The sequence below is a fragment of the Oxyura jamaicensis genome, chromosome 3 (genome assembly GCF_011077185.1).
Source record: "Oxyura jamaicensis isolate SHBP4307 breed ruddy duck chromosome 3, BPBGC_Ojam_1.0, whole genome shotgun sequence".
Lineage (NCBI taxonomy): Eukaryota > Metazoa > Chordata > Aves > Anseriformes > Anatidae > Oxyura > Oxyura jamaicensis.
Window position 1 is genome coordinate 111,032,989 of NC_048895.1, and position 26,078 is coordinate 111,059,066.

The 26,078-nt window shown below is 44.2% G+C and overlaps 2 protein-coding genes across 14 annotated transcripts in view; one reads left to right on the forward strand and one right to left on the reverse strand.

Annotated features, from left to right (window-relative positions):
* The window catches only part of KLHL29 (kelch like family member 29), a 390,896-nt gene extending 377,426 nt beyond the window's left edge, over positions 1–13,470 (forward strand). For all 13 annotated transcript variants that reach the window (XM_035321012.1, XM_035321021.1, XM_035321009.1 and 10 more), the window contains 2 exons: positions 223–367; positions 11,136–13,470. In XM_035321012.1, the coding sequence (XP_035176903.1) occupies positions 223–367; positions 11,136–11,319 (329 nt within the window). In that variant the 3' untranslated portion in view covers positions 11,320–13,470. The remainder of the gene's footprint in view (positions 1–222; positions 368–11,135) is intronic.
* An 8,104-nt stretch (positions 13,471–21,574) lies between these two features.
* Positions 21,575–26,078, reverse strand: part of ATAD2B (ATPase family AAA domain containing 2B) — an 86,736-nt gene continuing 82,232 nt past the window's right edge. Inside the window, exon 29 of the mRNA XM_035322030.1 lies at positions 21,575–24,958. Within this exon, the coding sequence (XP_035177921.1) occupies positions 24,917–24,958 (42 nt within the window). The 3' untranslated portion in view covers positions 21,575–24,916. The remainder of the gene's footprint in view (positions 24,959–26,078) is intronic.

The following is a 26,078-nucleotide window of genomic DNA, read 5'->3' on the forward strand; positions in this document are numbered from 1 at the left end:
GGGAGGTGTGTACTGGGGGATGAAGGACTGATGAACTTTAAAAGTGCCTTTGAGAACAGTAAGAGAGAAGAACAAAACCAGGAAAGATGTCCTCATTTTTCGTTCCCTAGCCTTGGAGGTATGAAGAAACGTGACTTATCTATAAATAAGGGGAATGTATAAATAAAAACAGTCTACAAACCTGAGCCTAAAACTGATCTCAGTGTTGCTTTCCATTGACAGATAACAAATATGCTCCTGCAGTCACTCTCAATGGGTTCATCTTTATTCTTGGAGGAGCTTATGCACGGGCAACCACCATCTATGACCCAGAGAAAGGCAATATTAAAGCAGGTCCCAACATGAACCACTCCAGGCAGTTCTGCAGGTGAGAAACAAAAACATTCAAATTGAATTACCAGTGCCTTAACATTTTCTGCTGCTAAATAAATTAATGCTGCCTAATAGCAAAGGGGCAGGGGAAGGGAGGTGTGTACCATCTGGGGTTTTAAAGTATGTGTTTAAAGTCCTTCAAACTACATGTTTAGGGATGCAACATTTTTCAAAGTGTACTTCCAGCACTTTACTGGGGTTCATGCATCTCCTGATATTCAGGCACTGTGGGTTGAGGGCAGGGCCATGCACTGGGCTCCTCCAGCAGAGCACAGTCACCCTGTTTTCCTCACTTTGCCCCGTGTAACCAGAGGATGAGAAGTAAGCACTGTATGAGAGACTGCCATCATGTGGGACTGGATTTTGTTATCTAGCCAAAAGAGCCTTGAAAGGAAAAAAAAAAAAAATAGCAAATAAGCACCACACACTGGTATTAATTATTATTTGTTGTGTGTCTTTGATTGGTTTTTGGGCTCGCTTCCCTGATACCAGTCACAGGTTTAACAAACTTCCCAAACTGGCAGACAAAAATAAAACTTGGCACCCCTCACAGGCACTGGCAGGACTTAAAGGCCTTCTAAAAAGTATTACATTACTGGTACGGAGAGCAGAAAGGCTGGCTGGCTTCAGGCATCACCTAGCGCCAGCCCTTTGCGGAGCACCTACGCATGCTGGGGGCTGGCCGAGCTACCCATGTCCTGCCAAAAAGCCATTGCTGGCTGGTGAATGCTGCCGGCCGTGCCCCGCACAGGAACAAAAGGACCCATCTCCCCTTCCCAGCTGGGCTTCGCGAGGGCTTGGTGTTTATTTCCACAGCAGCAGTGCCTTGAGGCTCTGAGCAAAGCCAGGGCTGGAGGGGTTGTGCCTTGTGGCCAGGGATAGAGAAGTGGGGTGGCTGCACAGCCCCCAGTAGCCCCATGTCTCCTTTTGGCTGTCTCCTTAGCCAAGGGACACTTCTCACACCTGTCCTACAGCAGAAAAGCACCTCCATGTTTCAACTTGGGGTTAATCTTTTGCTTTGGTGGAGGAGAAAAAATATATTTTTAAGAAAGCACGTTCAGTTTCTCTCTTTCTACTGTTTGTTTTTCTTGTTTTCTCCCTCTTTTGCTTCCTTTTATTAATTTAAGGAGCGCCCTCTCTTGGCTGCTGAAGCCCATTCTTGTTGTTTAAACCAGGGGACGTTAGCCGAGCATCTCACACAACCATTTCCCGAGGTTTCTGACACCAAGGGATGCTTTGTTCTGCACCCCACAAACAGCAAACCTTGTGATTGACCAAGGAGAGTTAAAAAAAAAAAGTGTCCTATGCACAAACCTTGTGACTGATCAAGGAGAGTTAAAACCAGCGTCCTACGTCCTAGGTGTTGCTTCAGCACCGTGATGATGATCCCAATAAACTGGTTTGGCTTAAGCAGAATATGACACCCGTCAATAAAAAGTAACTTCAAACTTTTAAATGATTTTTCTGCCAAAGCCTAAAGCAATCATCAGCACAGTGTACTGGAATCCTACATTTACAGCGGGATAGTCACCAAAAATAGGAATAGTAAAATACATCCTATTTGATGCCAAAAATAAAGGCACTATTTCAAAAATTTCTAAATATGTGGGGACATGTTCAGGGAAAAATATTTTGGCCAAAAAGAGATGTGAAAGCTGCGACAGAGACTAAATAAAGCAATAGGCATGGAAATAGGAAAAAAAAAATGGAAGCTTAGCAGTAACACATACCAGGTATAGGTTAAAAACTGGCTGCTGCTAAAGGCAGCTGAGGGAACCATTGAGGTACCAATGGCCAATAGGAGCAAAAAGAAAAGGACTTTAAAACTGTTAGGATCAAATCTATAATTTTAATCTGTTATAAAACCATTGCTGATGGAGTACGGAAGTGCAACAGAACTATCTGACGGGTGGGTATTTCTCATCTGCATTTGGAAAGAAGCAAGAATGTTTGGTTCCATCTTGTACTGTGAGTGGGCCAACAGCAGGCATGGCTTGCAGTGAGGAGAGATGTGAAAAAGGTCAGAAACTAAGTTCTCAAACCAGGTGAACTGGCCATCTTACACACAGGCATTTTGGGGACTTAGCTGAGAAGCTGTTGGAACCACTAATGTTGATTTTTAATAACCCTTACTGTTCAGAGGCTTTCAGAGGGATGAGGGCACTGCCAAAGTGTTCCCTGTATTTTGAAAAGGTGAAAGGCAGAATCTTAGTGCAGCAATTAATTTTGCAAAGTATCATCATCAGGCTAAGTAGTCTCATTTAGCCTGGTGGTGGTCCTTTGCAAAATAACAGAGCGGTTAATTTGGGATTTCTTCAACAAATAACTAGATACTAATAGTATAATGAACAGCAATCGATGCATTTTCCAGGAAAATGGGTCTTTGTCAAACAAACCTGCTTTTTGCTTCAGCGGTAGGAGTTGGGTTCTTTGTTTTGTTTTTTAATAAAACACGCCTGGCTGCTAAAGACAACTGTGATGGTATAATGTAGCGCGATCTCTCCCAGGTATTTGGCTGGTATTATATGGAATTAACAAGGCACACATTAGAGAGATTAAATCTGCTTCACTGACAGATCTCAAAATGTAGTTGTTAATGAGAAGGTATCATTGAGCAAGGCCATCAGTAGCAAGCATTGATTCTTCTTCAATGCTATTTAATATTTCTACCGACAATGCAGGTAACAGAAAATCTCCCCTGGTAAAGGCTGCAGGTGGTGTAACACTTGGTGGGGTTAAGAGTATTACAGAGCGAGCAGTATCGGCGGTTATCTGCATGTCCCCGTTGGGCGGTCTCAAGCCAGCAGAGGTGTTGTAATTGCAAAGCAATATCTTTAGGAAGCACGACTGCAGCTGCACCTGCCAGTGGTCCCTTTAGAAAGCCTGGCCCTCGGAGGAGTACATAAAGGAGGCCACTCGGAACTACAAACACAAGCTCTCGTTGAAATGCAGTGGGTAAAAGGTCGATGCAATATTGGCTATAGCGTATGAGCTGTAACAGGGAAATGAAAACACGTGGGGAGGAGAGAGCGCGTCGGCAATTGCGTTGGCACCGGGAGTGGAGGACTTGGGTCAGCACAGCAACATGTGGAAATACCAGCAAAGTTCATGTGAAAGCTGCAAAAATGACCCCACGTTGAAAAAAAAAATCTTTGACATGAATTTTAAGGAGTTTATCAAAGAAAGGTTGAGAGGTGACTTGATCACTGGGAGCAAATGGACAAGCTTTTGGTCTTACAGACCAAGGTACGGCAGGGTGCAAGGGCTGGAAAGTGAAGTTGGGCATCTCAGCCTTGAAGTGAGGCACTTCCCTGACAGCAAGGAAAATTAAACAGCGAACCAGCGAGGGACAGATGAACTCACCAACATGGTGTTTTTAAGAAAAGATTAGATGTGTTTCCAAGAGAGATGCTGCCTGGGGAAAAGTCTGTGGCCTGCGTGTACACAAACCCAGATTAACTACGCACAGAGGTCCCTTCTGACCTTAGCCTGTGAGGCTACAAATTCCTTCTTCCACTCATTAGCATGGATCACAAAATACATGATTTAAAAGCAGCAACATAAACAACTTAAAAATTAACTGCATGCTATCGATCTCCTCTCAACAGGAATAATTCAATACCAAATTTGCTGGGAAAATCTTGACCGCATCACTTATGGTTTTATCTGCACTGCTTCCACATGTTAAGTGCAGTTGCTCGGAGTACAGGGAAGGGAAAAGCACTTGATCTTTCCCTGCAAAGCACATGTGGAAACACAGAGGTCCATCAGAATTGTTTTAATATCCAGTTAAATTACATTTAATGAAAAACTAAACATAAATGGCTCAGATCTCCGGCTCGCACTCAATACAAGAGCAGCTTGAGCACCCATTTTCAGATTAAGCCCGGCCTGATGGAAGTCAATAAGAAATTTGTCTCGACCTAGAATTAGCCCTTTGAGGGATGGTGCCAAACGGGTGCTCATGTGCCATGGGCCCCGTCTCGGTTTGGCAGCTCACAGGGTATTTGGAGATTTGGAGGCCCTGCACTTGGCAGCAGCGCTGGGCAGCCCTCCCTTTGCGGGCTGGCGCTCTCCCTTCCTGCAATGCCCTTCAAGGGTTTATTTTTCCACGAGCAAAAAGAATACAGAATGCATTTCTGTGTATGATTAAAAATTCCATATCCTGCTCGCTTGGAATTCAGGCAGTGTGCACACAGAAGTGTGCTACAGCGATCCTCCACGGGGTACAGCAGCAGCATGATGGTGCCAGCAATAATTCCAGAGCAGCTAATTTAGTACCAGCAATTCCCAAAAGGTACCAGAAAAGCATTTTCTTCCTCCTCCTCTGCCTGTTAACCAGTAAGATTTATTAGATGGTTCGGCCGCATGGAAATCTTTAATAAAACTTAGGCTCGGACTGAACAGCACAACAAAAACAGGGTTGGTTTGTGGATTTTTTTTTCCTCTTCTTTTTAAATAAGCCCTTGTTCTTGAACAGTGAAGCATGGTGACTCCTGCGCTTAACTACCAGGCACCACTAACGTACAGCACCAGCTGCAGACTCCCCCAGCTGCTTCGTTTCCTCGTCACAAAGTTTGTGATAACTTTGGGTGCTGGAAGGGGTGAGAGTTCAGCTTGTCTGGCCAGCAATTCCCAGGTGAAGCTCCCTAGGGGATGCACGATTCTCCAGCCCACTGCTGGAAGCATGCAGCGTTTTCAGCTGGAAACCTTGGTGGGCCAGAAGGGAAAAGTCTAAATCTTCCAACATATTTGCAGGAGATGTGTGGCTGGGACTGTGCTCGATGGACAACTGATGAGAACTGCATCACCAGGCTAATAGCAATAATTTCTGCAGCAGTTCACGACATGAAGGATTTCTGTGTGCATTTAAGCGTAACTGATACGTGCCGAGCACTCAAGCCATTCCTGATGTGTGGCGGACTTTGGAATAAAACATTGCTGGTTTTCAGCAACAAGTAACAATGCCACACGATGGTTTGGGATCATTAGAAAGTGCTCGCGGAGTATGGGAGAGCGTAACTGGAGCTTGGCCAAAACACCCACACTAATAATCCTGCTCCAAGAAGTGGCATGATAGCCTCCTAATTGACCATGACTAATCTGGACCCTCATTCATCCATCTAATTGTGAAGATGACACCTCTGGCAGCACAACGCAGCCACCCGCGCGGGAGCCTTCCCAAAAATCACAGCCTGTTGCCAGCCTGGCCACAAACAGCCCCAGCAGCACAGCCACCCACACCAGGACTGCCACTTTGGCATCCTGGCTACCACCACTTGCAGACACCACAGCTCTTCTTCTTGCTTCCACCTCACAAATTCACAGGCAGGTTTTGTGGGAAGGTCCCTGGATGAAGCAAGAGCTGCTCTGGGAAGCCAGCACCCTGCAGGCTTTTCTTCTCCAAGCCTCTTACCCTGTCCAGTTCAGGAGCATCCTTCAGTTATGTTGGCAGTGAAACCCTTCTGAAGCCTTAGGGTGGGAAAGAAACCCATCCACTAATAAATGCAAGGTGGTGGCATTTATTTTTTCCTTTTTTCTTCCGAGCAAATTTTATGTCTATCGAACTGATAATGTTTAATAACCTTTTTGGACCGACTCCAAGTAAACTAGTGAGTCCGTGTGCACACAGGCAGGAGTGAGGCGGGAGAGGAGCTTTGTTTGTAGCCCCAGAACATATTAGGTTTTCGTGAATCAAAACAACATGCTAATTCAGCCATTTCAGATCTCTTTCACAACCCCAGACGTTACAAAATAGGATTTTTTTTTTCTTTTCTAACATTTCCTGATAAGGCTGATGTGATCTTTAGGACTAAGCAGGAAATTTTACAAGAATAATAATAAGCAAACTTTGCTTGTGCTCCTACCGCTTGGTGCTATCGTGGTGCCGACATGGCCATGCAGAGACGTGCTGGAGCAGGAGCTCCCAGGCACTCAGCTCTCAAACATCCTCTGTTTGACATCCTCTCCTTCGGGCTGCTTCCAGATTACTGCCCACCACGAGGCCTCTGCTAGAAGGTGGTGTTGAGTGAAAGACGGAGGGCCCGTAACACTCTTGAGGGGAAGGTGGCCACCAAGCCAACATGAGCCGATCACCGCTGGCTCCTGTGTGCCGAGGCTCCACACTGGAGCCTGAGCACTGTTAGGGCAGGGTTTGCTGAGATGCCAAGAAGTGGAGCAGACAGGAAGGTTGTTGGTCTCACATGATTAAATAAATTGATGAAAAATTAACCCAAAGTCAATGATTCACTTTGTCTTTCAAGATGTTTAATGGGCAGCTGGCAGAGGGGGATCATCTCTTCCACCTGTGTGCTCAACCTGGGGAAGGACTGCAAGGTGGGTCTGTAGAGAAGCAATGTAAAGGGTGGCGAGGTTACACAAGCACGCCAAAACATCGACAGCCAGGCACCCACCAGCCCTTCCCACACCTCAACATCATTGGGATTTTCTTTGGAGCGTGACACATAGCTTGGTGGAGGTCAGCAGAAGGATTGGCCTGGAGGTGGCCACATCATGGGGAGAGTCACGAGCAATCTGCTGACACTGCTCGTGGTTTGGGCAATCACAGACCCCATGGTAAATCGGGTGACTTGCCTGTAGGGCCACAGATGAAGGCTCTACACCATTCCCCAGGGAGCAGAAAGCAGGGTAATCATCTGCAAAACTCTGAAACGTTTTCATAGAAGGAGTGCACAGAGCGACCTCCATTTTGATGATGGTCACCTTCACCCAGGGCATGCTGCCTGGTGGCTGCGGGTCTGGGTGCTCTGGAGCTGGGGAGGTCACTGTCCCCAAGCTGCCAGGGGGCTGCATCTTCCCTGGGGAGGTTGTGTGGCACGAGGCTTCACTCCTTCCCAGGTTCTGACAGCCTGTAATCATTTTATCTTTCAGGATTAATGGCACCGAGCAATAAACTTGCATCCTAATTATTGTAATTATTTCTTTCTTTGTACGTCAGCCTTGGTAACGATGTTTTTACAGCCGATGGGATGGAAGGGAGGGGAGAAAAGAAATATTGTCACAGTAATGAAGAGAGAGCAATGAGCACTCGCCTTTCCACTCACTTTCCTTAGGGTTTTTGAGCCCACTTGAGTTTCCTGTTCCCTAAGGTCCCAGAAATTAACAGTGATTGTCCTAATATTGCAAAGTAGTGGCAATCTAGGACTAAATTCCTAATTGATCTTAAGTACCTACCTCCCACTTTAGCCCTGGAGATGCCTGAATATCTCCACGTCCCCTGTGCACGTAAGTACCTGCTGCACTCTCAGAACTGCCTGTTATCTTGACAGCAGGAGGAGCTCACTGTTTTTCTTAACCCCGGCCATGACTCACGAGCTAAGTGTTATGCCAATCTGATCTATGGCAATTGTGTTCAGAGAGGGCAGAAGCTACTCTAATCACCATTTAAAATTCATACAGTCTTTCAGAGGGTGGAATTCAGCACCCGTTTCTTCCCCGATGCATTAGCGCCATTCTGAGTGGCTACAACGTGGAGCTGCTTTTCTCAGCTGCTGGTCAGGAATTTCAGCACTGTAGCCCAGGTGCTGGAGAACAAGAGCAGCATTTGCCCACCCACTGCAACCCCAAATCCAGGATACGGGCTGAGGAGGACCCAGGACACAGATAACTTGGGGAGGGTGTGCTTGGCTGCTCTAAGGTGGCATCAACTCTGGCTTAGAGTAGCTGCTGCTGAACACGCCAGAGGAGGCTTTACTAGAAGAAATGGGAGCAGCTGAGATGCTACACAAACACCTGTAAAGCACCCATGTCCCTGTGTAGAGGCCTGTCAGTAGATGCCTAAGGAGATACAAGGCACTTAGGGCCAGACCTCAGCTAGGTGGCACACAGCCAGCCAGCAGGGGCTGGTGGCATTGGCACCAGAGCTGGAAAGGCCCCTGGACACGGTCCTCCCTCTGTCCATCTCCTTCCTCCATCCAGGTCCAGTGCTCCCTCTTGAGCCTCCTGGCGTAATGAGCAGTAAGCACAAGACAGGCTCAGCATGTCAGTGGCATGGCCACAAAGGTCCTCTTCTGTGCGGTGTCTGGTGCTGTCACCTATGCCAGCGTGGCTACCAGTAGATTAAAATTAGCTCGGGCTGCTCGTGGGCACTGGGGCTGTATTCATCAACACGGATGAAAATGGCCCCAGGCTCCAGGTTGACATTTCCTGTAATTTCCCCTTATTTATAATTCTGCAGCCAGATCTTTATTTTCTTTGTTCCAGTGTGTGTTTGGTTTTCCTCTTTAACTCAACGAAGTTGCTAAATTCGTTCACTCTTTTTTTTTTTTTTTTTTTTCCTCCAGTTTTGTTGAGGGGTAGCATTGTAAGGATTGATCAGCGTTTCTTCAGAGAGCCAAGGCAGCAAAGCTGCACCGCAATCCATCTCTGACTCTGGACCTCTTCCATCCAGCACATCCCAAACCATACCCCAGTTAAAATAAGCTGCCGTCTCCTTCGGTCTCACTGTTAAAAGAACAAAGTGAAGCCCAAACAGCAAACGCTATCCCACAGCCCCATTTCCAAGTTTGCAGCCCATTGCTCTCAGGGGGTTGGAGCACCCTCCCCATGGCATCCTGGCTACAAATCCCAGCCTGTCTTGCTTCTAAATATTAACTTGTTCCAAGGCAGCATTGGGTTTCTCCCCATAAATGTCTTAGTCCTAAACCTGAACAAGTCGTCTAGTTTCCTTTAGGTTGCAGCACAGCTCACTGCAGCCATTTGAATAGCAGCAGTCCACTTCATTGCTAAGAGGCTGATTTCTAGCCCGTGTAAACTTGAGAGATCCTTCAGAGAGGCCCAGAGATTATTAACACCCCACTCTGGTGCAGTTTTTAATTGATAATCATCACACAGGGGCACCCCCTGCACTGAAGGCTCCGTTCGGGCCAGTTGCTTGCTCCACACCAGGCCTCGCGAGGCAACTCCCGACAGCTGCACCACCACACAAAGCCCTCCCTGTACAGCACATGGGCACCAGCAGCACTGCTGGGATAAAACCCATGCCGATAAACACACATGTGCCTGATTTACGGGGCAGCTCGTCCTGATCATCCTGTGAAGGATGTGAGACCTGGTGTAGGCCCCGCCGGCTCCAGCTCCGGCTCCTTCAGAGACGGATCCGTGCTCCTTCGGAGCCATCTTTCAGGATGACACTTGTTTTCCTCAAGTCCTCGTTCTTCCCAATTTCTCCCTGATGTTTCAAAAATAATTACCAGTGGTTCAGTAAGTTCATTAGCAAAGTCCCTTAAGGCCCTGGGCTATGTATCATCCAGCCCTGCTGATTTGTGGATAGGCTCTAATCAAGTGCTTCAAGTCTCTCTCGCCCTCCTCCTCCTTTCAGATTAACAGTTATTTTGACAAGATTCTCATTATTTCCCATTTCCTGGTGGTATCCAGGGACTAGGCTTATTTGAGTCCTCGCTGTTGTCATTGTGGGTTTATTTTTAACCTACGGCTCTGCTTCTTCGCAAGGACATCAGAGCTTTGTGTTCTTCAGAAATGCAGCTTTTTCCGTGCCATCTGAGTCTCGGTTCATCCAGGTTCTTCTAGGGCTCTCTGTCTTCTGCCTGTGTCACTTCTCATTCTTCTTCCTCCCGCTGCTCCAAAATTAGCTAGAAGACATAAATTTGCTTTAACCAAGCCAGAAAAGGCTTACTACCCTTCTCCATCTACTTCGATCTAGGCCACCTTCTTTGGAGCAATTAATTTCTCATCTTCCTCTCCCTCTCTTTCTCATTGCATGTACATATTTCAGGTCCTCCCTTTTCCTTCCAAACCTGACTCTGTTCCTAGAAAGGATTTCCCTCCTCTAGACACCAACCGCCACCAGCCCCATCCAGCTTTTTTTTTTCTTTAAAGGTCAGCAGCAGCTTTCAGGAGATGCTCTCCCTACATCCCCTTTCAAAGATCTTCCTCTCCACAGCCCAGTTTTGGTGGCCTTTTGGGACCTGCCTCTGCTCTTTGGGAAGTCAGCACCAGAACAAGGAAGGCACTGAAGATCAGGCTGAACAGCATTTTTCTTCCAAATACCTTTCACACCTCTGCCCCTTCCCTACTATCAACAGCTTACAGACCCCTGGATTAGCCCCAGCCTCATTATTCTCGATTTGCAAGAGATTTCTGAGGTCAAACGCTTTCATTTTAAGCATGCAGTAAGGTTTTTGTTTTCTTTGGACACCGGGATTAGAGCTGCACTGTGCATCCCCAAGCACTGCTCAGACACGTGTCCCCCCACATCCCTTTCTTCCACTCAGCAGCACTCCTCCTGTCCCTCGCTTCCCAGCAGGGGAAAAAGCAACAAAAGGGAAACCCTGAGAGCAGCTGGGGAGGGTTTTCCCCTGACCCTTTTGCAGCATTCGTTGCTTATCAGAGGAGTAATTGAAGCAAGGATTTATTTTACGCTGCCCAAGGAGGCAGGGATCCCAAGGAGCAGCTGTGATCGCTTTTGGTGTGTGTATGCACGGTGTTAAGGGACCCATGCCCTGTTACCTTTGCTGCAGATTTGAGATGGGGGCTGGAGAAACTTTGTCCTATTCATTGCTGCTGTTTAAATGACAGATATTTACCTACCTTGAAGGACCATGTTAAGGGTTAACTTGGGGGAGGGAAAGGGAGAGGGCAAAGAAATGCCCACATAGCTTTATAAAAAATAGATGTCTTGATAGCATAACACTTATTATGACACAGTTATGGTTTTTTTTAAGCATAAAAAGAGAATTGTTTGGCAAGTCCACTAACTAAAATTTTCTTTATTAAAAATACAGTGCTGTGGTTCTTGACGGAAAAATTTACGCCACCGGTGGCATTGTTAGCAGCGAAGGACCTGCCCTGGGCAACATGGAAGCCTACGACCCTAAAACGAATACCTGGACACTTCTACCAAATATGCCATGCCCTGTTTTTCGACATGGCTGCGTAGTAATCAAGAAGTACATTCAGAGCGGCTGATGCAACCAAGGAGTTGGACAGAGAACTGTTTGTACCTGTTAAGAGCAGGCAAGGAGAACACTACTACTAATCACAAAAGCAGCAAAGACAGCCAGCCAGTGAACACATTGCTCTAAAGTCTTGAATAGTGTCTACATTGAATGTAGAAAAATCATCCTCACCTTTTGGTGAACGAGGAGCAGAGAGCTCCGTGCTATGTAAGATATTGTAACAATAATACAAGTGTGTCACTAGATGTTATAGTGGCACTTGTTCTGGACGTCGGCTTTTGGTCAACCCAGGTGCAATAGAATTTCACATATTTTTTAAGCTGGGGAAGAGAGGAAAAAAAAAATCTGCATTTTACTTCTAGAGCTCAAGCTTGATTCTTAAAATAACCGTGCAGATTAGTTTTACTATTACACTTTAGGCATCAATCTATTTGAAAGGTCAAAGTGTCCTTACCACTTTGATTCCTACATTTGTTTTTAACAAATACACACTTTTCAATACCAATGACTGAGAGAAATCTTGTGTGACAGATGGCTTACATTGATGTCAGTCTTCCATCAGATCAAATGAATATTTCAGTTCTCTAGAGCAGAGCCCAGAAGGGGGGAAGAAGCGGGGGCTGGGGAGAAGAGGAGCCATTGGTAACACAATTCCATGTAATATGAGGAAAAAAAAAAAAAAAAAGGTCTGTTGGGCTGTATGAATTTCTGCTCCTGGCGATACTTGTGTGGGCACGCACGCATCTGTTGGCGGTGGGGCTTCTAGCGTTTCCTCCTGGTTCCTGCTGACGAGCAAACATGACAGTGCTCGATCCCTGGAACACGAAATTAAAACGGTTTCCAATCCAGAGGTATCCTCCCGATTGAACAGCACTTCGGTTCTGTGGATTAGGATGGTGGCATTGTAGCAGCGTAGTGTGAGATTCCCACGTTTCCAACAAGTGGAGGAGCAGATGCCTCTGGCTGTGGCTACACACTCAGTTTTGGCTCTCAACCAAAATTCCTTACGTTGGGACATACGCCACTATCGGTTCCTTATATGTAAAGTCTGAGAAGTTTTTTTTGTTGTTGTTTTTTAAAGTTTCCCCGTAGGTGTGGAAATCTTACCTTATTTACAGATTTTAAACACACAAGTTTAAATCCCATGGTAGAAAAATGCATAGACTTAAGCCCAGTATAAGAGACATAAAATGATTACTATGTAGAGTTGTAAGTATATGCACAGCACAGGGGTTATATTTTTATATATATTAAAATATTGTCTATCCAGAGAGCATTGTGATGTGGAAATTCTTTATAAATTTATACATAAAAGGATGAAATGGGAGATGGAGTGGGAGACAGAGAGGGGGCAGGGGAAAGATTCTTAAAGTTAACAAATAGGAAGTAACCCCAAGCTAAGGATTGCCTGATTTCTTTCCAAGTAGAGGGAAAAAAGTTGCCATTCTTGCCTTTGCAGACTCCAAACACCATGCCACTAATTCAAGCAGGAGGTCCTCTACAGGGTGTGGGTGAGATCCTACAGTCAATATCTGGTTGAATTTCATACCAAATACGTTCACCTTTTTATACTGAGGGAGGTCTGCCTACAGCTTTGGGGAAATCAATGCAGATGTTAGCTAATCATCTTATTTTATTAATAACCGTTTATAAAATAAATAAAAAAAAATGAAATTTGTATCTTGCAGTATTTAAAGAAAAAAAAGTGCTCAAGTCAGCTGAGTCAAGCTCTACGGTGACTCAAATCTCTCATTTTGACAGTGAGGTTCCAGCCTTTGTTATGCAGTTGTTTTATTTATTCTTTAAAAAAAATAATAAGCACAACAAAAAATATATACTAGTATGTCATTTAAAGTATTTATGTCAAGCAGGGTGCAAGTGTGAACCTAACGATTGGAGCACAAGTTTCTAACTGCCTGGGGCAGAACTAATTTTAGTGTTGGTGTGTGTCTGCCTCCAAAGGAGGTGCTACCTGTCAGCAAGACCTAAACACATTCAACATTTCCAATTTAGCTTATTTCTTCATTTCTCACACTGGAACAAAACTGGCTATTTCTGTGAATAATATTAAAAACAGGGTTATCTGTAATGGTATTGTATATAGTTTATGTTTACTGTTAAGTTCTTGTTATATTATAATAAATATATTTATAGATCTAGATTCAGCATCCAGATTGGGTTACTTTTGTCACGAGTCAACAAGAAACAACATCGCATTAATGGTTACTGCAGTTTTCATCCAGGCCAGGGATGAAATTTTTTTCATTCCAGCTAGTTTCTCTTGCAAATCTCAAAATTTATTGCTAATGTTTAAATGCTCAGCAGTTTCCAAACTACTTCCACTCTCATTTCAGGAAAAGTTCTTAGAAGTGAATTTGGATTTTATTCATCAAGACCATTTCTTCTTCATCTCGCTATTTCCCTAAACTTGCTATTAAGCAAAGAGTAAAAGGGCTCAAGATAATTTAGCAACCTAACTCGAAGCTTTATCTCAAAACGCTGCTAAACAGCTTTTTGCCCTTTTTTTTTTAGTGGAAATTGGGATTTGCAGTGCACAGCAGCTGTGATGTCTGAAAGATGAAAGCCGCTTTTGCCCTGTGTCAGAATTGCTCTGTCTCAGCGCAGGAGCTCGGCGATTCACTGGACATGGCTTTGAGAGCACGGTTAAGTACAACCATTCTTGGCTTCTTTGATGTTTCATTAGGGCATCATCCGGCCGCTGTAAAGTTGGATGTGGAAGAAAGATGAGCCAAATATAGCTAGCCTCAAAATACCACTGCAGTGGAACAGTTCATCTGGATCTTCGCGGGCACTATCTGCTATGCACATTAACAGAAATAACCTCACATGCATCGAAATTATCCCGGCTTCTTACAGAGCACATTTACACGCATGTTTAAGAGTTTGACCACAGTTGTTAAACATTTCAGTTTAGGCTTAGTGGCTTGGGTCGAACAGCCCGTGCAGATTACTAAAAGCCTCACAATTCGATGTTATACACTCACGTAACCCAGCCCAACTGGGATGAGCGGCCAACCCTTCTATCAACACGCGAGGATCTTCCTCGGCACTAGTCAATACCACTTCGTAGGCCGAGCAAGGCACGGGCTATTTGCTTTACTTTTACATGAAAATTATTTTAGCTTCCCTCTGGGAAGCTGGCTGGGAGCTTTTGCCAAACAAATCGTGTGCCCAAATCTGCTCGGAGATTTTTCTTCTTAAAACCTTGAAGAAATTCAGAGGCCAGGCTGGTTCGGCAGCCTGGTAGTGATATAAAACCCTTTTTGTTGGCTGGTTTGACACGCCCTCTGGGGAAGTAGAGCCATCCCCGACCGGGGCTGGTCTCTTCTTTCTGGAAACCGCCTGCACCTGACGGTTTACAACTCATCTGCCTTTCTCCCCTCGTTTCATCTAGCAGCAAGCACCAATAAAACCTCAGCAACGCCATCTTTTAATTAACTGCAGCTAGGTGTTAAGGCTGAGCTTAGCAGCGTGCAGTCGGAGCAACCTAATTAGCGTGTTCATTACACTTCAGCTTGCTCCGGGTGCAGCCGAGACGAAGCGAGGCGAGTGGGAGCAGCCGCTTCCAGCAGCCGCCAGGATTAGCGGGGAGAGGAGCTGGAGCCCGCACTCGTGCTGCCTCCACGAGTACCACTATGGGTAATCAGCAGCGACACAGCACGCACAGCCCACTTCGAGTACTTACCCACCCACCCTGCTTCTTGGGAAGGATTTCTCTCCAAGTTGGACCCAGTCCCAAAGCTTTACTCAGCTTTCTCTAGTGCAGGGGGAAGCTCTCCCAGAGCCATCTCACAAACCGAGCAAGGTGACAGCATTCGAGCAGGGGACGAACCCACAAACGGCACACACAGCCAAGTGCTGGCAGGCCGCAGCAGCACCGACCCTGCACCACTCAGACATTTTTACAAGTTGTCGCACTAAAAAAAGTGCCTTAAATTGGTCCGTGACCCTTAAGCTCACCCCTTAACGCCTGCTTTCCCCTCTCAAGGTAGCTGAAAAACAGTGGAGGCAGCTGGGGACCCCCGCCGCACCAAGTGAGGCGCCAGCGTCCATCTTTAGATAGCAAGCCTGTTTTTAGTGATTCTTGTTTAGCTAGCGGGTTTCATGTACAGTAACAAATTCCAATTTTCTTCATCTAAATAAATTCTGTTTCAGTCAGTACCGGCCTTACACGCAGTTAAATGTTTTGGCTCCGTTACTGCCTCGGAGAAGGAAGCTGCAGAGCTGTCATCAAGCCAAATCTGCCTCTGAATTTTTCATTAGTGGGGGTCTCTGCAATAAAGGTCTGAAAGGCTGCCTGCTGGCTTTAATTTCATCATCTGTTACTTTTGACCAACATTCTCCCTTCCTTCGGAGTTCAGATCCCCCCTCTTACATGCGGGGATTCATCCTGGCAGTGACACCAAACTCTTTCACGACCTGTCCAGAGAGCAGCGCTCACAACTCCTGTTTTTTATTTGTAAGTAAAGTAATTAATGCAGAAGCAGGAACTGCGATGACAAGCAGGGGCTAAAACATGTAGGTTTGTAAAAAATAATAGCTCTTACAGATAGAAAGGAACCAATTCCTCTACAATTCCGGGAACTTAGGGACCCTAATTTGTAATACGTCCTTGTGCTTGTGGGTGGCATCAGAGGAAGGCTCAGTGAGCTGAGGCCTGAAGGCTGCTGCACCAAGTGTTTTAAGCCATAAGAGCGCAATGAGCACCGTGTTCCACCAGAAACAGCAGCCCTCCACACAAAAATAATCAGCTTTTGCAAAGCAAGCCTAGATTTCAAGGCGTGCTGGAATTCCTGTAGCCATTCTGTTTCCATTAAGAGAGCTCGTTTTTAATAAGTTATTTACTTTCATGGCCGATGCATGTGCTGTTCCATTACTTGTTGACACCGAGTTCAATTCTACCTACTTCAGTTTATCCCCAGCCTTTCTGTGAGCTGCCTGTTTACGTATCGGAACACATCAATGCCTCATGCAGGCCTTCCATGGAAAATGAGGGGTGGAAATGTGCCGCGGAGTGTTTGGGAATGACTCATGTTTGTTTTCTGTTCAGAAAGACCTTTCCTACGGGGATTAAGACATTTCCAGACTGCATGCTACTTACCGAGAATATTAGGCTTTCCCTAATGGATACAGGTTTTCAGATTCAGGAGGCGACTTACACTTACCCACCTCAAGAAAGCCCAGAAGCCTCTGCCCTGCTGACACTCGTTTTTAATAGCACTTGGAATACCTGAGTATTTCAGGAGGTAGTGCTGATAATGCAAGTTATCAAAAGGGCAAGTGAAAGGACTGGGTAATTATAGGGCACTCACCTGACATCAATCCCAAGCAAAAATGGGACGATATCTGACTGAACTGATCACATATCAAAGAGATACGGATAAATACGATATTTTGGAGAAAATAGGACTCCATCACACAAACCTGATTTCATTCTCCAACAGGATTACGCATTTGATTGATAAGGTAATAGATTTTCAACAGCATGTGACAAAATACTTCACCTTTCTCGCTGTACAGTATTCAGACAGCAAATATTAAGCGGGCCAAGAATAGGCAGATTAATTGAGGAATATCTAATCCACTCAAATACTTCCCACGTTGGTATCAGAGTTTGTCTAATGGGGACTTCACAAGGATCCTCTTCCAACTTCTGAATGGAAAATGTTGACATAAATCACTGGTCATAGACCTGCGGAAACAAGAGACTAGCAGAGAAGATAATTAGGACAGAATATGTCAGATATATTCTGCTGGCTCCTCTGCCTAGCTGCGACCCCTAAACCCAACCTCATTTAAATAAAACTAAATGGGACCGAGACAGGTGGGAATGAAGGATGCTCATGAAAGCTGTAAATTGGAGAAGAATCGAGCAACAAGAGCTCCCAGCCCAATTTCACGCTATAAAAGGACTAAATTGATCTTTGGATGTGTAAAAAGGGGATCGGTGAGTAGGAGCCTGCGATTTTAGCTCTATATATGGCACTGGTGGGACCCATGCTGGAATATCACATCAATTTCTACCGTGAACAAATGTTTTAGGAGATGTTGAAAAATTGACCCGCTGCAGAAAAGTCACAAAATTGACTTCAAGGCTGGAGAAAAATGCAGTGAAAGCCACAAAGAGCTCATTGTGCTCAGCAAAAAGACGACTGAGAGGCTACTCAATCATCGTGTCATAGCGCATTAGTATCTTAGGGGGGCTGAGGGGGGAAGCCTACATATGGAAAGCCTCTCTAACCTGGAACAGAAAGCAAAGACAAGAAGCTGTGCCTGCAAGCGAGGAGAAAGGCACGGTTCTACCCACGAGCTTAACCGTCTGATGAAAGGCTCAAAGACAGATGTACAAACTAGCCAGATCAAGCCTTTCCTGGAAAGACTGCTCAGCCAAAGAGGAGTTAGTAGACCCCATGGATGCACAAGGTTAAGTCCCATGCACCATGGCATCTATTTTCTGCTTACATTAAATCGCTGGTGTGAACAGACCTGTTTTTTTGCACCAAATTCTGAAATATTTACATCATCATTTGGTGTCAGAGCTAAGAGCCGCCTCCATTTCCAAAAGTCATTCACAAGCACTAGAAAAATTGAACACCAAGATATATGCTCAGTTTGTGCTTTTGTGGCTGTCCTCTGAGCCTTCCTTTTATTTAAAAAAGCTTTCTGCCTCCTGGACACGTGCTGAAGTGCAGAGCAGGACTCAAGCTCTCCAACCCTGACACCAAGGTTAGCCACTTGTTTTAAAGCTATTGTGTCCACGGTGTTCCATGTGAATCCAGACTTACATGCTTACGTTTCTGGTACTTAAAACGTCTACACAAAACAGTAATTCAGGAATAAACTGATGCTAATAATCACAATCAATCACCTAACACTTCCTTCACCTCGCTAAACATTTTATATTGTCACAGAGCATCCCATCAAAGCTCATTTCAGAACTGTGTTCGGAACATAAAACCGACTGGCAACTTGTCCTTGTCCGTCACCCTCAGGTACCCCCGCTCCTCCGCCAGCCCCCATGCAGCAGGCCCCCTACAAGGCACAACCAACGTCAGCAAGGCCTTGCCGACAGAGTGGGGCTCTGGAGACCACCAACAGTTCCTCGACTGAAGCAACACGATACTCTTTTCCCTCTACAGCAGAGACTCAGTTTCTTAGCGAATTAATTCAGTCCAAACACAACGTATATTCGAGGGTGAATTAATTTGCCGTATCTTCATCTCTGCTTTACTTCATTTACTAACGAGTTATTTCAAAGGCGGAGCCCTTTCAAGAACTTCCCTGCATTTCTCCATCCCAATCTGGAGTCCCAAAGCCAGGTCATTTGGTCTCCTACAGGTTCCCACTTCCAAACACAGTCAGACATCTCTGGGATGTAGCAAAACTGAAATTCTACCTTGATGCAAGGGCTGTTTCAGCATGATGAATTCAGCTCCACAAAAACCCCAGATGACAGATGGCGTGAGCGTTCTCAGCAGCCATCCAGTCTGACCACCACAAAATTTGGAGGAATCCACCCCACAGCCGTCCCAGCTCCTGCTGTATGCCCACACACCCCAAGGGCTGCACTCCTGTCCCAGCAGCCTCCCCCTTTTCTCCACCTGCCCTGCTGCTGGAATTGAAGGTGAGAAGCCTTCCAGCACAGATTAATTCAATAGTGTATTTTTGCACTCAAACCTCTAGATCAGCTTTATTCCAAATCAGCATCCAAGTGTTAACAAACTGAGAACGGCAAGGTTTACACGACCATTCCACTAAAAGTGGTGAATCCATCTGAAATCTCAGTATCTTACCATGTTCTTTTAATATGGTAATTCTCTACTATCAAAGCAAGGCTCAATATCGCATAAACCAAACGTGTTCCTAAAATAAATGGAGTTTAGTAGTAGTCGCAGTCATTTGCTGGCACCGGGTTAAACTGAAATACACACTAAGAAAACTCCTCACCTAGAAATGGAATGAGGCTGAATTAATTAGTGTTAAAGTTTATAATCCCTGAGTTTTACATAATAGGTACACGATCACAAGTGATGCATAAAAAGGGGAGAAAAATGAAGTGTTTGACTTCATTAATCAGTTCGTAAGTTTACTGGTTTGCCTTTCAGAATTTATTCATACGCAGTGCTAGCTTAAAACCCCAAATACTGCAAGTCCTGATCCAAATCCTGCCCGAGATAGAAAACAAAAGGATCTCATTTTTAATTTATTTAAATAAATTATCTGAGCGGCTTAAAGGAAAAAAAAGAGAGGATGTGGAGCATTTCAAATTTAAGGCAATACAGGATATTGCATGTCAAAGCTACGTTACGTGCAGAAGCCAAGCGCAGAAGGCTGTGGGTTTAAGCACTTGACAAATCAAGTGGTTGCTCCAGTTTTTCCTACGGCTTTATTAACCGCACCTGACGATATTAACCACACCTGACGAAACCCAACTACTGCTCACCAAGTGTGGTGGTTTTACCGTGCTAGGCAGCTGAACACCACAACCACTCCCTCACTCCCCCTCCTCAGATGAGGAGGGGAAGAAGTAAAGGAAAGAACAACTCATGGGTTGAGATAAGGATGATTTAATTAAAGAGAATAAAAATAAGGAAATATTATTAATTAAACAATTCAACTAAAGGGAAAAAAGGGAAAGGGGAAGAGGGAGGGGGAAAGGGAATAACAAAACAAAACAAGTAAAGGCTATGTGGAAGTGCAGAGGAAAGAAATTACTCTCTACTTCCCACCAATGAGCGATGCTTGACCACATCCTTGAAGCAGGGCCTCAACGCACGTAGCCGGTGTTAGGGAGGAGGACAGACGTTCTCACAATGAGAGCCCACCCCTCCCCTCTTCTTCCTTTTTCCACCTGTTATTGCTGAGTGTGACATCATATGGTATGGAATATCCCTTTGGTTGGGTTAGGTCAGCTGCCCTGCTGATGTTTCTTTCTCACTTTTTTGCCCACCCCCTAGGAGGGTCAGAGAGAGTCCTGATGCTGTGCCAGCACTGCTCAGCAGCAGGCACAACACTGGTGTGATACCACTGCTGTTCTAGCTCCACGTGCAGAGCGCAGCACTGTATGGGCTGCTGCAGGGAAAGTTAACATCCCAGCCAGACCCAGTACACACAGTCACGCTTTTGAAGCGCCAGAGTTCACACTGTTTTTTCAAGAAACGTTTTCCAGTGCCCCGGTAAAGCAGTTTGGTTGCTTTTGACTCATCACCTTTAGTGCCACGGTCAGAAATTAGGCCTGACGCTATTCTGTTTTTGTGGAAATAGCAAGACCTCAAGCCCCACATTCCTTATCCAGAGCCCACCATCCCCATGTGGCTAGGTGTGGTGCTGCTGCCTGCAGGGCACCCAGCTCCATGCCCATCAGACCCGAGCGGGGCTGGCCGTGCCCAGGCCTTCTGCATCCAGACTGTGGCACATCACGATGAGCATCTAACTGTGCTGTCACAGCTGCATGTAACAGCCGAGTCAGACATGAAACAAGTTCCTGCCCTCTTAACTTAGCTACTCTTTTTCCCAGGAACCATATAGCCTAAGAAACAGAGGAAAAGAGGGAAAGGAACAGGAGCGTTGTACGTGCTACACCTCAAGAGAGGCCATAACACATCTATGCAACAGCCTGTCATGCTCTGTTCCACGTTACGTAAATTACAAGCAGTTACCTACCTCTGGATGAATTGCCAATACAGTTCCCGTATATGTGGGTTGATTGTAAACTTCTGTAACCCCTAGCAGCTTTATCAGAATTCTCGGGAGGGGGGAGGGGTGGGGGGGGGGGGGACTAAAGCAATTTTTAGACATACTTAAGTTATAGTTATAAGTAAGAACTATGATAAATAGGAAGGAAGGAGTATTCCTTAAAAAAACCTCTAATGAGAAACCCTGGTGTTTGAATGCTGACGTACTGTACGCTGTCCTGGGTGCTTCCCTGTAACTGAACACGTTTTCTAGGACTTTGTAACTACCTAGCTTTCGTAACTTCTGAGCAATTACATTATTCACGTACCAGCACACAATACTAACTTCATTTCTGCAGTCAGAATTAATCAGAAATGTTTTTCTTTAACGGACAAACACTGAAAGCAGGAGTTACGGATTAAACCACTCAACATAACAGAACAGCAAGATCCCGGAGTAAAACTTGTCACCTGTGAAACTGAGGAGGTCTGGTAAGAAAAAGACTGAAAACAGAAAATAGCAAGGAGGTAGAGTTTCTTTGAAATACTACATGTTTGAAGGAGCTAAAGTTGTGTTTTCTTGTCATCTTTATTCAAGTATTTCACAGCAGTTATATTACAAATTACAGTAAAATGTTCAAAATTTCCAGAAATTCAAAAAATTAAATAACTTACTTCAAACTAACGTAAAATGAAGTCAAATGCAAAACATCAATTTAAACACAGTTCAGAATAAAACTATAGAATCCAAAATATACCATAGTTGATGAAGGAAGTCTACTTAATCCACAAAGTAGACACACATTAATGAAACCAAACAGGACTCCCCAATGTCTAAATAACCCAATGTACAAGATACAAAAGATGCAAGTACAAGCCCAAATTCAAGCTTATGTTTTGATTACAAAATAAAATAAAATTAGAAAAAAAAAAAAAAAAGGACGAAGGACCATCAGCTGCAGGACCTGCCGTTCAGAAGACTGAAGGTAAAGCCCGAGCTGACTCACCAATTTAATTAAAAAAAAAAGGGGGGGGGGGGAAGACGGGATATGACAAAAAACAGTAATCCTATAAATACATTGGCATATGAGGAAATCAAGTAACAATACAGAAGACACAAAACAAAACGAACAAAAAAATTAATCACAGGTGAGATTCAAGCTTGCAAATACAATTAACTCCATAGCCATCAACTTTACCCAAGAGCAACTCTATAATCTCCAGAACAGCCCCGCCAACCCCGCAGAGAAGTCACCCTTCTTCTGGGTGGCCACGTTTCATTGACCCCAGCGCAAGGACTCCCCCAGGAGTTTATTTGCAATTTTCACAACAAGAAACAAGGAAGAGAGGTCAATTTGTACAAACTCTTGCCAGTGCTATATGGCAAAAAAATTAAAAACATACAAAGAGTAAACAAGTTGAGACCACATGGATAGATTAACAGCTGCTTTTAACTCTATAACCACCAGACATCTGTAAAGGAAAACAAAACTGAAGCGTGGTTATTTGGGCTACGAAGGTGGGTGTATCGTTTTATGTAAGCTGTCCACTCTAACATTTGAAATCAGCTACTTTTCTTCTAAAACAACAGGGCAGCTCCCCAATTAGCAGGGCTGCCTCTTACGAACTTTCCCAATCAACAACTGACAGTAAAAATTTTCCTTTAGAAACCTGACCTTTTCGAACCATTTTTAATGCTAGGCATTACCTTAAACTTGCTTTTTTTTCACACTCACTGGTGACTAAAATTCTCAACTGTTTTAATGCATATAAATTTATCATCTTAAAAATGTATGCAGTTTTATCTTCCACAAGTGCTGCTGTTACTTGAACAAAAACTTCTTTGAGCAAGTGAAACTGGAATAAATATTTTTAAAAAATTCTGCAGCAAGAACCTGAGACTTGCAAAAAACCCTTTTATCAGAAACTTGCTACAAAAAATCTGCTACATTTTATTAATCAAATCTTAAAGTTTGTAACAATTTCCATCAAAATACAAAATGCTGTTAATGTACCAGACACAAAAATATCTCAAACAGGTATGATGCTAATAAATACTAAACAAAACATGGAAAAAATCCCCTAAACAAATGCGAGATCAAAGAATCTCATTCTAAATGTGTTTTCTGCTTGCTGTTTTTAATCGCACTTTCCCACCTAAAAAATACAGCGATTCTGCATGGGTTGCATTTAGGTGTAACTAGATGTACATGAGTACTTAAACTTTTTTTTTCTGCCATTAGCCATAAAGAAAAACAGTGGCATTCGGGGGAGAAGATGATCTACGACAGAACGATGTTGAAACAGAACGTACAAAGCACTTTGGATTACTGCAGTAGCCCAAGGCCCGTGTTTGTTCCTCTGCAGTGGTATACTATTAGCCATAGAGGTGGAGACAAGTACCTTAGCTTCAGCTTGTAAATGGGAGCAGAGTGATTACAGTCCTCCATAAACACTGTTGGTAACTAAAATACAAAAAGCTGAGGTAGCTCAGTATCTCTGCAGTAGTCCAAGACTGTTTTCTCTAATTAAAAACTAATCACACTGTGTTGCATATTTCTGGAAAGACACTTCCACAGCTACGTAGGGACAGTCACGATGAATGGTTAGAGATGGTAACACCAGCCAACTTCTCTAAAACAGTTTCCACTTAGTTTTGAAATAAATCAGCCCCGGTAACGTTTTAACACCGAGCTGGTGACAAAACATGTTTTTCTTGAAACTGCCTAGACTGTTCTCTCCAGTTTCCAGAAAGGAAAGGTTTTGAACTACACAATTCAGACCTGGAGAACTGTGGTCCGAACAGATCAATCGAAAAGGCCGTCCTCCAATCTCCTCACATTAACAGTGCTTTGCATTGACTGAGTCATGAAGCCTAGTTGAAAGTTTTACTTTCAAGCGAGCTTGGGCTCCAGGATTTTCATCGATTATAGCATCTTCTTACCTGTACTGCACAGTCCAAGCTACATTACAAACACAGAACTTCAGAAAGAAACCTGCCAGTATTAAACTTTTTTTTTTTCTTAAAGAACTCAAGATGAACAACAAAGAAGTGGTGGGAAAATGCTTCACTGTTAGCAACACAGAATAGTTTCACTGTGTCATTTGTTTGTAAAACAAATCTATACCAATGAAATAGGAATTTCACCATTTTGGTAAAGTATGTGGCTTTTTCAGTGTGTCTTAGTTTAGTTCTGTAGAGTAAGACAGGCATTATAGAACCATAATACTGGCTGCCATCCAATGAAGAGAATACAAGTCATCCTTTTGGAGATCTTCATTCTGAAGAGAGCTTTCTAACATTGCCATTTGCTATAATCCAAACCAATTGATTAGCCTTATCTTTCTCAATTGACTAAAAGGCACATTATAGGCAGTTCTAGAGAGCCTCATCTTCAAATTACTGTACATCCAGTTACTCAAGATTCCTACCACAATGCATCATTGCCTTCTTTAGAACAGATTTTTTGTCCGTTACCCCAGAGAAGAGAAAGATTGGAAAAAAATTAAAAAAAGGTTGCCTGTTTAAAAATATTCAACTTAGATCTGCTCTTTCCAGTTCTCTCGTGTATGTTGGTCTCCGCTTTGACTGAAGTTTCCCCAAAGATAATGCATGTAGAGTGAACAAGAGCAGAAATGAGAACAGTTTCTGTAGCACCAAAAATCTCCAAGCTGTGGCATTGTATTCTTTATTTATATCAGATACAACTATATGAAGTTCCGTTTGGTTCTTGTAGGCTGGTTGGTTTCAGGTACCTGAGACAATAGCACCAAATTCAACAGAAAGAAAAAGAGAGAGCACTTAAGACCAAGGCTCTGCACATACTTGGTGCAAATGGAAACTGAATGGCTCAGAGGACTGCTCTCCCGTGAGCAGTTTAAGAGAGGATAAACCCACCCATCTTGACGAGTTCACAGGAATGTTTCAAACACATGAACTGTTCTTTCCATCTCCTACAAGAAACACAGAACATCAATTATACTTAAGTATACAGACAAAAATAAAGTTACCTTAAGTAATCATATTAACTGAGGTGGTGATCATTGTTGTTTTTTTTTTTTTTGGAAACACCAACAAATAATTCATAGGAAAATAAATATTTCTGTTTATTATTTGCCATCTGCTAGCAAAAGACAGCAAAACAGAAAACCAATTAAAGAAGCATTAATGCAGAAAAGCACTCCACCATGACAGTCCATGAAAAAATCCAAGTGTAATAGGGTCACTTATATAATTCACGTACTTGATATATATTAAGAAAGTATTGCAATGGCACAGTGCACGAATTCAACTCTTACTACATAGGTGCCATTGGTGACCCAGCTGTAAACACAGATCTGCACAGTCTGGAAAATTAAAGTAAAGTAATCTGCCTTCAAGTACTCATGCTGGACGTTTGTCTTTTTAATCTACATAACACTCAGCCCAGACTTCCAACATATTTTAGGTGAAGATAGCAGAATAGCATGAAAATGGTTTCCAAAGTACTTTGCAAGGACTCTATACTATCCATGTTAAAGCTTTCCTAGGTTTTGTAGTAAAATATTCATGGAGAACAGTATTTGGTGTTCAGTGATCAAACCGGAACCTCACAATTCTTGCCTCTTTACCAGCAGGGTTGGTTATGAGTTGAATCAGCAAGCTGACCCAAACCACTCTGCAGCTAGAACAATGTTGCTGGAGGGAAAGCACTACCAAACTTATGATCAACCTACACCAATGGTGAAACGACCCACTTCCTGCTGATGTAGCCAGGAGGCCTTTGAAAACACTTCAGAGGAAGATGACAGCAGAGCAGAAAACTTGCAAATATCATGCTGTATTGACCTTTCCCAAGACAATCATGGGCACACTTGCAGCCCAGAAGGCCAACTGCATCCTGGGCTACATCAGCAGAGGAGTGGCCAGCAGGTGGAGGAAGGTGACTGTCCCACTCTGCTCTGTCCTTGTGAGGCCCCACTTGGGGCACTGCGTCCAGGTCTGGGGCCCCCAGCACAAGAAGGATGTGGGTGGGGCTGTTAGAGCGGGCGCAGAGGAAGGGCATGAGGATGGTCAGAGGACTGGAGCACCTCT